We start from the raw sequence: 13,362 nt of genomic DNA on the forward strand, positions 1-13,362 counted from the left end.
TTTTTGTACTAGGTTGGGAGGATAATTACAGTCTGTGAAGGCTTCAGTGAGACCCTTGGTATATTTTGAGAGGGACTGCTTGTCACTACAGATGTGACAGCCAAGGGTGGCTAGGCTTTGTTGAAGGGAAGATATTGCCGATGATTGGTAGATTAGGTATGGACAAAGGTACTAAGGTAGCTATCTATGAGGTGTAGGTCAACATTAAGGAAGGTGGCTTGTTGGATGAGTAGGACCAAGTGAAGCAAAAGGGGAGAAGGTGTTCAGGTTCTGGAGGAATGTGGAATGGGTGTCCTCACCCTCGATCCAGATCACAAAGATGTCATAAGTGAATCTGAACCAGGAAAGGGGTCTGGGATTCTGGGTGTTTAGGAAGGATTCTTCTAAATGATCCATGAATAGTTTGGCATTGGATGGTGCCATGTAGGTGCCCATTTCTGTACCCCAGATTTGTTTGTAAGTAATGCCTTCAAAGGAGAAGTGATTGTGAGTGAGGATATAATTGGTCATGCTAACTAGGAAGGAAATTGTTGGTTTGGGATCCATCAGGTGTTGGGGAAGGTGGTGTTCAGTGGCATTAAGGTCACAGGCACTAGGGATGTTAGTGTAAAGGGAGGTGGCAGCAATAGTAACAAGCAGGGCACCATATGGTAAAGGAACAGGAACAGTGGAGAGTCGTTGGAGGAAATGGTTGGTATTTTTTATGTTGGAGTGTGGTTGCAGGTAATAGGCTGAAGGTGTTAGTCTATGAGATTATAAGGTTGGGATCAGTTTTTAGGTGGTGGTTCTTTCTGCAGATGTAAGATTAATATGCATGTTGGGGGGGAGGGGGGGGGGTTGGGGAATGATGGTGAGGCAAGGTTCGAGGTTAAGAAATTCTGAATGATTTGGGGGCAGTGGTATGTATGATGTTTGGACGGAGGAGTGAACTGAGTCAGGCAGGATACAACATTAGTCTTTGGTTGAGTCTGATTGGTAAGGTTGGTGGTGAAAAAGTGTTTCCACTGTAGGGACTGGTAGGAGGAGAGAAGGTCTTTAAAAAGTTTGGAGTTTGTTGTAGAGGTGGTGGATAGTGGTAGCCCAAGGCGAGAATAGGAAGTGAACAGGGTGGAGAGTGTTTTGAGGTGGCATTGTGCATGTTGCTCTAATTCCTGGAGGGCAAGAGTTTCAATGTGTGTTATTAGATCCATTTTTAGGATTGCATAGCAGGAGAATTTTACAGAAGAAGAGAAGGTATTGCAAGAAGGTTTGCATCTGATTGATTTGGTTTTGCAGCACTATGTTGGTGAGAGTTAAGAATTGGCAAATCTGAACAGATGGAGGTCATTGTGGAAGGAAGACGGCAGTTGGAGATGGGTAATCTGATGGTAAGGCATTTGGGGGATTCCGTGAGCCAAGCAACAACACAGGAACAGTGTGTGGGACTGGCTTCTGGCTCTGGATAAGGGAACTACTCTGCATTGACGCAGATGTAAGGAGCAAGGATCCATCTGTAAAAATACATAAATAACGTAGAATTATGTCTGAAAAAATGGCAGATGAAGCAAGGTGGAAAAAAGATGAAATCTGAGGGAATAGGCCGATAGTGAAAGACAAAAACCAACTGAAATTGGTGATAAGACACATTGAGACCTGCAACTCAGCATCTCCGCTATGTTGTGAGTAGAAGCATTAAAGTGTGCATGAATAAAACAGCAAAGGGACTCTCAAACACGCCCCCCCTCCCCCTCTCCAGTTCAGCAACACCCTCGATGCCACCCATGAAACTTTGTTGAGCATATGAGCACATGAGGGTTAGGCAGCTGCTTCAACACCTCTTTGGTGCAATTTGCCTGCCTTCAGGCACTAGAGCAGCAGTCAGGCTGAATTACTGTAAAATTTCCTGACACATACATTTGTAATGCACTCAGTAATGTTTGGTGGATAGCACTGAGGGTGTTGCCAAACATGGGGGTCTTAGGGCACCCTTTACTGTTTTATTCACACATGTTAATGTTGCACTCCCACATGATCAGCACACAGGAGGGCAGAAAACATTAAGAGTTGAAAAAGCATAAGTACCCTTTGAGGTTTTGTATCACATTCAGATTTCATTGAATGGTTTTGAACATTCCCTAGTGGTTCTGTCCTGTAAACAAGAGCAAAAATTGTGGCCTTACTGCACTCCAGTGCAATCTTGTTCAGTGGAGATGTAGCCCCACAATCACCTTAGAGAAAGATTGAAATGTCTGATGGTGTCAGTAATGTCAAAGGTTGTCAAGGACATCTTCCTGTTGCTCATCACAATGTGAACTGCTATTTTTCTGCCACGAGATGTGTGGGAATTGATACTCCAAGGGAATGGATAGTTTCATTGATGTCCTTCATGCCACCCTTTGAGGTCTTTTCATGTCAGTTCTGCGTGACAATGTGTCTCAGATGTTTTCCTCAGACGCCTGTGAGAAAACTGCATGATTTCAACACTGGGAGTCACGGTTCTGATCATCACAGATATATCAGAAGAAGGGGTGAAGTGTGTATAAGAGGGGCTGTGACAACCTTCTCATCCTGTGATACATTCACAATGGTGTTAGGGAGAATTGCGGTGAAATTTGATGCCAATGTGACATCATCAACCCACTTTACTGTTCACATGAGCTATTGAGCTATGGCCTTTTTTTGCATGTGATGACACTTCACTGTTTGAAGCTTCGCCAAGTCAAAGGGTGATGTCACAGGGTCCCACACTTTTGCACCATTGCAGAGGGAAGCTGTAGGCGTGTTTGGGCCAAATTTGAAACTTATACATTGCAATGGGAGACAATTGGGGTTTTTGAAAAAGTTATCCTTTAACTTTGTTGTGTGGTGTATGTGTGTAGGACATCTTTCCTTTCCTCTTTAGAGGCAATGTGTTTACAGTCCCATAACAACAGTGTTATGCCAATCAGGAGTGCAGTGCAGGCACCTTGTGATGTTAAAGTCATCTGTGACAATGAGTTTACAATGTTGTGTACAAAGTTATCTAAAATCTACCAGCTCCAGCAGCCCATGATGGGACCTGCAGGCAGCGACCAAAGTGGTCTCAATATCAGAAGTGTTAACTGCTGATACATTGCAGTGGCAAATATAGTCTGTTGTGCTGACATTTATGTCTAGTGTGAGATGCTTCTCTGTCACTTCTGCCTCAAAGAGGAATTGCTAGAATTCTCTGACTTTTATGCAAATACCACTGGTATTCCACACGCAGAATATGATTCCACAATATCACTCAGCCATTTTGGGCTTCAATGGTTTTCCCAGTGGCAATGAAGATATCTGACATTATTGCAGTGACAGTTTGCTGGGGCATGTTCATGAGCTTGGTAAGTGACATGAGAAGTCACCGGGTGGAAGATTCAGATGGGCAGTGCTAGGCTGCCACAGTCACCAACAGGAGCATTATTTTGCTCTTACTAGAGAACCTTGTGGTTTATTGATAGCATCAACACTGTGTGAAAGCTGTCAATGTGTGTTTCAAAAGCTGTAAATTTCAGAAGGCTGTGATAATAACTTCATGTGCGCCACTCAGTTTCCTGGCTGCTTCTGGCAGCATCTAAAGTAGCCTGATAGCAGGCTGTGCTGGTTGACTTCACCAGCACAGCATAGTTCAGGCCTGTTCAGGCTTTTGCTGCACTGCCGCCACCAATCTGTGTTAGCATTTGCCCCTTCTTTTTAACTTCAACACACTTTTATACCTCATATGCTGCAAGCTCACCATGTACTTCCTCCTGCAGAGTACATACATAGGTAAAACTCACTTTTAGTGAGGAGACATGCACTGCTGCTGTGTTCCCCTACACACTTCGCCCACTTCTAAGGTATGTGGCAGTGCTTGCCTATGTGATGAGGACTTAGCACTGGAGCTATGTAGGAGACTGTGTTTACTTCTCAGTTACTCAGTTGTCACAGATATGGTGGTAACCTGGGTGACCTGAAACAATATCTTCTTTGTGTCATTGCTGTCAGCAACAAGTACATAGCAATGTCACCTCCCTCACCATTCTGGATCTCATTTCCATGACATTGCATGCACTGAAGTCCATCACATGAATGTTCTTCTTGAGCTCACTAGTTTCAGAACTGGAAGTTCCAAGGTCTTCTGAAAATTGTCATTAAGGATGTGTTGTCCTGGCTGCCAAACATACAAAGCATCATCTCCTTTTCTTATAAGATATCCATCAGTTTCTTGTAGTATTCAGGATACAAAAGAGGCATTTCGTAGGGCTCCCTGCCTGTGGTTCTTACCATGAAATTTTCATCGACTGTTGTAGTCACAGGATCATACAGCTTTTTGTGCACGGTTTTTATATCTGTGATGGCCATAAGTTGTGCGAGTCCTAGGTGGTGCCAGTCCTTTAGGTGGTGGTCCATCCATCACCGCCCATTGCTTGTAGTGGTAGGTGTGGTGACTTACATTCACAGGGTACTTATCTTTCAGTCTCCTTTTAAGTTCAGGATTATTTTTAATAGTGTTATCAGTGTAGCAAATTTACTTCTATAGATAGTGAGCATTATTAAAATCAAGCTTCTTTTTTCCCCTATTCCTAAGTATGATACATGGTTTACAGTGGCATCCCTCCATTACAGAAGAAGACGCCATTAAATGAATGCGATTATTTCCATACAGGGCCATGAAAAAAATTTTAAACCTAGAAATCTGTTAAATGTTTTATTGTGATTGCTGATTTAGTGAATTGTTCTGTGTATTCCACATTAGTATCGTAAGTACTATACTGAAGCTGGCAGAGATAATGAGGGAGAGGGGAAAGAGACAGATATTTGCAAAGGAAAGAATTGTAATCAGGGTGTAACTTGTTTATCAGTGATGGGTAGAGAAGTTTTTCAGTATTAATCACATAGTTTTCATTCTACAGAATTTCTGTTTATTGTAATGTCGTTGTGAGGCAACTGCTTTCCCCACAGGAGAATGAAACCTTCACATTAAGTGTCATTTTTATTATTGACTGTTTTTATTTAACAAGTGTAGAAACCTTTTTAGTATTACGTATTGCATCAAATGAAGGCATGCAATTCAGTATTGCTGACTCAACAATATTTTGTTGCCTGTAACTATAACACTTGTATTAAGTCTTCGTGAACTGTGAAATAACAGTACATTTCATTGCAATGGTAAAAATGTAAGGAAAAGATAGATTGCTGCTTACACTTTAGTTTTCAGCCACAGCTTTCACCAGAAAAATAAAGAGAAACATACATTATTCATTCATACAAGAAAGCACATCTCATGCGCATATGACCACCAACTCCAACAGTTTGGACCAGAAAGTAACTATCATGTAGAACAAAAGCAGCAATCGGGAGAGGGTGGTGGAAGGAGGGCAGAGAGCACTGCTGGAAGATTGTGCAGGGGCTAGATTGCCAGCAGACACAGCGTTGGGAGGCTGTGAGGCAGGGAGATGGAGAAAAACAGAGCGAAAAAGAAGAGGAGCAGGGAAAGTTGGGTAGGTGTGTTGGCAGAGGACAGTATACAAAAAGGATAGGAGACGAGAACAGGCTGGAGGTGATGGACAGAGGGGGTGGAAACTGCTGGGTGGAGGGTGTGGGAGCAGTATGTTACCATAAGTTGAGGTTGGGATAATTTGTGAGCAGGAAATGTATTGTAAGGGTAGCTCCCATCTGTGCAGGTCAGGAAAGCTGGTGGTGGAGGGAAGGATCCAGATGGCTGTTTCACTATTCGAGCCATCTGGATCCTTCCCTCCACCACCAGCTTTTCTGAACTGCACAAATGGGCATTATCCTTACAACACATTCTCAGCCCCCAAAATTATCCCAATCTCAACCTATGGTAACATATTGTTCCCACACCCTCCACCCAGCAGTTCTGAACCCCTCTGTCCGTCACCTCCTGCCTATTCTCATCTCCTGCTCTCTTTGTGTGCTGCCTCTGACACCTCACCTGCCCATCTTTCTCTGCTGCTCTCCTTTTTTGCTCCAATTTTCCCACACCTCCCAGCCCGATGCTGCGCGTGCACACTTTGCCAGATGGTTCTCCTCTCTCGCCCTCTCATACAATGCTCTCCCTTCCCCTTTCCTGCCCCCTTCAGATTGCTCCTTTCATTCAATGTCACAGTTGCATTCTGGCCCAAGCTGCCAGAGTTGGCAGTCGTGTGTGTGTGAGGTGTGCTTAACTGTGTAAATGAATGGTATATGTCTCTCTTTTTCTGATGAAGGCTGTGGCTGAAAGCTAATGTGTAAGAGTCTTTTAATTGCGCCTGTTTGCAATTTAACATGTTATCTTTACAGTAAGTAGCAGTCTATTTTTTCCTTACATTGTTGACACTCCAACTGGAGTTTCCGTTGTTTCATTGTAATGATATTCATTTGTTGTGTCTATCTGTCTCACATATCACATGTAACAATCATAGTATTAATATTTACAGGGCCATGGAGAAACTGTGGCACCAGAGGACTGCAATCGTGATTTGGCAGAAGCTGACCAGTCATGCCCTGATGACTGTGTTGATATCCAGCCCCATATATCCGATTCTGCTGTACCTACTGAATGCAGTAATGAAGTAAGAAAATATTACTAACATTAAACTTGTTGCACCTGTAATCAACAAAAACATTTAAACAGTGGAAACTAACTCTGTTATCATTGCAGTTATTTGAGACACACAAGAAAGCTAAAAATCGTTTTGTCTGCCATAGGCTTTTTTAATTACTGTAGCAAGTCAAACATTTATTTCAACATTTATTTGGGATTGCTAACGAGTCATAACTCACATCCATTTTTAAATACAGATTATATCGGTGACATATTTCAAACAAATATGTGTTATAAGGGAGTAGAAATTTGTTCCTACATACTAGTCATATTATCTTAGGTAAACGTACAGTAACAACTAATACAACTACAAGCACAAAAACACACAAGTTAATATTAGGTACAAGGATTATTTTACAATGATATCTCTCATTCTCACCACCCCTCTTCCCTTTTCTATCCATTCCTTGACCACCTCCACTTTCCTTTCTTTTCACCCGCTACCTGCTGCTTCTGCTTCACACTACCCTGCTACCACCTCCTCCCCTTGTGCATCCTTCCCTATCCCTCCCCAAACCCATTAGTTGGCTAACTGCTCTCAGTAACTGATAATCAGTAATAAATGTTACCATGGTCATTTAGCATCTTTGTGGAGAGGGTTGTGATTCTTCTGGAATACCCGGAAAACCTGGAATTCCCAGGCAATTGCCTTATACATGAGAAAATCAGGGAAATCTCAGAGAATTTCAGGAATTTCATACAATGTCAGGGAATTCTTTGATTTTAACCTTTGTTGTAATTTGATTTTATTCAGTTTTATAAATCACTAATTTTAAAATACTTGAGAAGGAAAGTTGCTACTCACCGTATAGTGGAGATGCTGAGTTGTGATAGGCCCAGCAAAAGGATTCTCACAATTATAGCTTTCCACCATTACAGCCTTTGTCAGCAATAGGCTCACACACACACACACACACACACACACACACACACACACACACGCATTCACCCTCACGCAAACGCAACTTGCACACATGTCTTCAGTCTCAGACAACTAAAACCACACTGCAAGCAGCAGCAATGGAAGTGGCGACTGGGTGGGGCTAAGGAGGAGGCTGGGGCAGGGATGGGGAGGTATAGTATGGTGGGGGGTGCCAGACAGTGAAGTGCTGCAGTTTAGATGGAGGGCAGGAGAGAAGGTGGGAGTGGGGGTAAGAAGTGAAATAGGAGATAAATAAAACGAAATTAAAAGACAAGGTGTGGCAATGAAATGACAACTGTGTAGTGCTGGAATGGGAACAGGGAGGGAGCTGGATGGGTGAGAACAGTGACTAACGAAAGTTGAGGCAGGAGGGTTACAGGAATGTAGGATGTATTGCAGGGAAAGTTCCTACCTGCGCAATTCAGAAAAGCTGGTGTTGGTGGGAAGGATCTGTACGACACAGGCTGTGAAGCAGTCACTGAGATGAGGGATATCATGTTTGGCAATGTGTTCAGAAACAGGGTGGTCCACTTGTTTTTCTGGCCACAGTTCGTCGGTGGCCATTCATGCGGGCAGACAGCTTGTTGGTTGTCATGCCTACATAGAATGCAGCACAGTTGTTGCAGCTTAGCTGGTTTCACAGGTAGCACTGCCTTTGATGGGATAGGTGGTGATATAGTGAGCGGACTGGAGTAGGTGGTGATAGGAGGGTGTATGGGACAGGTCTATTACAGGGGTATGAGCCATGAGGTAAAGGATTGGGAGCAGGATTTGTGTAAGGATGGATGAGTATATTGTGTAGGTTCAGTGGATGGTGGAATACCACTGTAGGAGGGGTGGGAAGGATAGTGGGCAGGACATTTCTCATTTCAGGGCACGATGAGAGGTAATCGAAACCCTGGCGAGAATGTAATTCAGTTGCTCCAGTCCTGGATGGTACTGAGTTACGAGGAAAATGCTCCTGTGTTGCCGGACTGTGTGATTTTGTGAGGTGGTGGGAGACTGGAAATATAAAGCATGGGAGATTTGTTTTTGTACAAGGTTGAGAGGATAATTATGGTCAGTGAAGGCTTCAGTGAGACCCTCGGTATATTTTGAGAGGGACTGCCCATAACTACAAATGCGACAACCACTGGTGGCTAGGCTGTACAGAAGGGACTTCTTTGTTTGGAATGGGTGGCAGCTCTCGAAGTGGAGGTATTTCTGGTGGTTAGTAGGTTTGATATGGACAGAGGTACTGATGTAGCCATCTCTAAGGTGGAGGTCAATATCTTGGAAGGTGGCTTCTTGGGTTGAATAGGACCAGGTGAAGCAAATGGGGGAGAAGTTGTTGAGGTTCTGGAGGAATGTGGATAGGGTGTCCTCACCCTCAATCTAGGTAGCAAAGATGTCATCAGTGAATCTGAACCAGGTGTGGGGTATAGGATTCTGGGATTTTAGGAAGGATCCCTCTTGATGGCCCATGAATCGGTTGGCATAGGATGATGCCATGCAGGTGCCCATAGCCTTACCCCAGATTTGCTTGTAGGTAATGCCTTCAAAGGAGAAGTAATTGTAGGTGACGATATAGTTGGTCATGGTGACTAGGAAGGAGGTTGTTGGTTTGGAGTTCATAGGGCATCTGGAAAGGTAGTGTTCAATAGCAGTAAGGCCATCGGCATTAGGAATGTTAGTATACAGGGTGGTGGCGTCAATAGTGACGAGCAGGGCACTGTGTCGTAAAGGGACAGGAACTGTGGAGAGTGGGTGGAGGAAATGGTTGGTATCTTTTCTATAGGAGGATAGGTTCTGGGTAATAGGTTGAAGGTGTTGGTCTACAAGAGCAGAGATTCTCTCAGTGGGGGCACAGTAACCGCCCACAATGGGTCACAGTGGGTGGTTGGGTTTATGAACTTTAGGAAGCATGTAGGAGGTGGGAATGAGTGGAGTGCAAGGGGTAAGTAGGGAGATGTACTCTAGGGAGAGGTTCGTGGATATGGGCCTAAGGATTTGAGTAGTGACTGGAGATCTTGCTGGATTACTTCAATGGGGCACTGTGGCAAGGTTTGTAGGTGGAAGTACCTGACAGCTGATGGAGTCCTTCTGCCAGGTAATCCTTGCAGTTCAAAACAACGGTGGTGGGGCCTTTGTCTGCAAGTAGGATTATAAGGAAGGGTTCTTTCTGCAGATGTAAGGCTAGTTTCCATGTTGAGGGATTTGGAGAATGATGGCGAGGCAAGGTTCGAGGTTAAGAAATTCTGGAATGTTAACATGGGGTGGTTTGGAGGCAGTGGGGGTTGATCACGGTTGGATAGAGGAGTGAACTGAGTTGGGCAAGGTTCAGTCTTTGGTTGAGTCTGATTGGTCGGGTTGATGGCAAAAAAGTGTTTCCACAGAAGAGACCAGGAGAAGGAGAGAAGGTCTTTAACAAGTCCTGCATGACTGAATTTGGGAGTGGGGCAAAAGGTGAGGCCTTTGGAAAGGACTGATATTTCTGTGGGTTAAGGCTTTTTGAGGAAAGGTTCATGACTGTGTTGCGGGTCTGTTTAGGTTCTGGGTTCTGTGTGGCGGTGGGAGGGAATTTTGGAGGGTGGGGTAAGTGTAGTAGGTCTGCAAGACAGGGTTTGTCTGCTATGAGCGGATGTGGGGGAGGTTTGGAGTATGTTGTAGAGGTGGTGGACAGTGGTACTCCGAGGTGGGAATAGGACAAATGTTAATGGTGCTGAGACAGCAACCAGCCACAAATGTATTTAAGTTCCTTTATTTAAAAGGTACGGTTACCAGTTTCCAATCATTACGATTCATTGTCAGCTGGCTTTCATGCTTTCATTACGACATGTGCTGTGTTTTTTACTGATTAGTTATCCTAAAATATAAATGATACATGATTAAAAGCACATCACAAAGATGGTTGAGTTACGGATTTGCATTGGGATGTGACTCATGTGAAGTGTCATTTTGGAGTACTTGTTTTCATAGTTTTCATCCAGCAGACAACGTTTGTAATTTTCGCCGCATTCACATCATTGCACACATAAACTTGCATAACTGAGTGCTTCAGATTTGTCACTGAATGCATTTCCACCACATTTCTGTCATTGCACATGTAAATTTGTGTCACTGAGCACTTCAGCTTAGTCACAGAACAGACTTCTAACATGCATCCCAGGGTGGAAAATAATTTTTTGAAATTTTTCAGGAAAGGAGTGTTAGCCAACTCAGTTTGTTCATTAATGATATAGTAAGCTACTACAAAACTGTAACTTGTTACTGAACAAATATGAAGTACATAACTGTATAACAATGAATCCCTCAGCATCAAAACTGCATGCACAGCCAAAGATTCATCAAGAAAATTGTCCCATTTGCCTGATTGTTAACTCAAGAAACAGCCCTCCATACTTCATGACCTCATTACCAAATACTATACATTTGAAAATAACTACACTATACATAACACACATGAACTCATAAGCTTAATTAAAGACATCCACATCCCACCAACAGCTAAATTAGCATCACTAGACATAGTTAATCTATACACTAACATCCCTGTCAAAGAGACTATTAACATTATAAGAAACAATCAGCTTAATTATAAGAAAATTAGTATTTCACAGATCTATGAACTCATAGAAATACTTACACTTATTCTAGAGCATAATTACTTTAGCTTCAACAACAAGCTGTATGAAGAACATGATGGTTTGGCAATGGGAAGTAGCTTAGCTGGGCTATTGGCTGATATTTACATCAACCATATAGAGCAAAAATTTTCTCAAACAACCAGCACATCTCAAACAAAATTATCTACTATAGAAGATATGTTGATGATACAATCTTGCTTTTTGATGATACAAACAATGAAATTGATATATTAGAAGCAGAGCTAAGCAAAATGCACAAAAATATTAAATTCACAATTGAATATGAAACGAATAAAAGCATTAACTTCCTTGACCTGAAGATTTGTAATGACATCAATTTAGTATTTACAGAAAACCTACCACCACAGATGTCAGTATTGACAACACATCGTGCCACCCTCGCCAACAAAAAATGGCATGTTTCAGAGCCATGGTACATGGAATTAAAACAGTCCCAGTGAGTAAACACAGACCAACAAAATGAAATCAGTATAATTAAAACAGTTGCTCATAATAATGGATATAAACCAACAATAACAGAAAAACTCCACAAAAAACCACAGTTCCACTAAACAGCAATCCACACAACATGCACTCCAAGCCAAATCAGTGTGCCACAGAAGCCAAACCTAAATATGCTGCTCGCCCTTACATAGGCTCACTATCGTGCCAAATAGTAAACTTATTTAAAAACAAAAATATTACAATCAGCTTTTCCACAAGTAATAAATTAGAACTATAAGTAATCCATGATGCAAACACCTCCAAGAGCCCCTACAGTAAATCAGGAATAAGCTCAAATGTGATACATGACCAAAATTCTACATTGGACGGACAAGCACTTGCCCGCAAAAGGCAAATGTCTCGAGTTTGAGTCTTGATCCAGCACACAGTTTTAATCTGCCAGGAATCTTCATATCAGTGCACACTCCGCTGCAGAGTGAAAATCTCGTTCTGGAAACATCCCCCAGGTTGTGGCTAAGCCATGTCTCCACAGTATCCGTTCTTTCAGGAGTGCTAGTTCTGCAAGGTTCGGAGGAGAGCTTCTGTAAAGTTGGGAATGTAGAGACGAGGTACTGGCAGAAGTAAAACTGTGACGATGGGTCGTGAGTCGTGCTTGGGTAGCTCAGATGGTAGAGCACTTGCCCGCGAAAGGCAAAGGTCCCGAGTTCACGTCTCGGTCCGGCACACAGTTTTAATCTGCCAGGAAGTTCCAGACAAGCAGAAGTTACGAAGTTAGATAGAAAGAACACATTGATGCTTTAAGGCTTGGCAACTTGAATAAATCTGCATTTGCAGCCCCCATATTGCTGGAGAAAACCATTCAGTGAGAAACATTGAGAACAACTTAAAAATTTTACACCTGGCAGAAAAGGGAGCCACTATGAATATATTGGAAGAAATAGAAATACACACACACACACACAAAACAGCACTCCAGACTATATCCTTAATGAACAAACTGAGCTGGCTAACACCCCAATCCTGAAAAATTTCCAAAAATTAATTTTCACCCTCCAAAGCAAATAGTATTCCTACACCTATCTGCAGATCAAGTAGCAAATGTATCTGTTATTTTTTAGGATATCTAATCAGTAAAAAATTCAGCACATGTTCTAAAGAAAGCCGTCTGACGATGAATCATAATGATTCGAAACCGGTAACATTACCCTTTGAATAAAGGAACTTAAAATAAATTTGTGGCTGGTTGCTGTCTCAACACTATCAACATTTGTCTTCAAATAACAGCCACGGTGTCCAGCCATGTCATCATATGACAAAATTGCGGGAATAGGAAGTGAGCAAGATGGAGAGCTTTCTGAGGTGGTTGTGCATGTTGCTCAAGTTCTTGCAGGGCAAGAGTTTCATTGTGTGTTATGGGTTTCAGGAATTTGGGATTACATAGCAGGAGAATTTTGTGGATAGGGAGAAGATACTGCAAGGAGGATTGAACTTGGTTCATATAGTTTTGCAGGACTATGTTGATATGGGCTAAGGATTGGCAGAGTCTGAACAGGTGGAGGTCTTGCGGAAGGAGGGTTGGCAGCCGGAGATGCGTAATTTAATGGTAAGGCCATTATGGGGAGATTTCATGAGACAAGCAACAACACAGAAACAGTATGTGGTACATGGGACTGGAATCTGGCTAGTCCCCACCAAAGTTGTACAGACCAGCAACAGAGGAACGTTGTCCTTGTAACTCAGTAACATCTGGGACTGGAGCAACT

At 42.8% G+C, this 13,362-nt stretch overlaps 1 protein-coding gene across 4 annotated transcripts in view; it reads left to right on the top strand.

Annotated features, from left to right (window-relative positions):
• LOC124788117 (pericentriolar material 1 protein-like) overlaps positions 1 to 13,362 on the top strand; it is a 392,802-nt gene that overhangs the window by 278,722 nt on the left and 100,718 nt on the right. For all 4 annotated transcript variants that reach the window (XM_047255242.1, XM_047255241.1, XM_047255243.1 and 1 more), the window contains one exon: positions 6,420 to 6,554. In XM_047255242.1, the coding sequence (XP_047111198.1) occupies positions 6,420 to 6,554 (135 nt within the window). The remainder of the gene's footprint in view (positions 1 to 6,419; positions 6,555 to 13,362) is intronic.

Source organism: Schistocerca piceifrons, chromosome 3 (genome assembly GCF_021461385.2).
Source record: "Schistocerca piceifrons isolate TAMUIC-IGC-003096 chromosome 3, iqSchPice1.1, whole genome shotgun sequence".
Taxonomy (NCBI): domain Eukaryota; kingdom Metazoa; phylum Arthropoda; class Insecta; order Orthoptera; family Acrididae; genus Schistocerca; species Schistocerca piceifrons.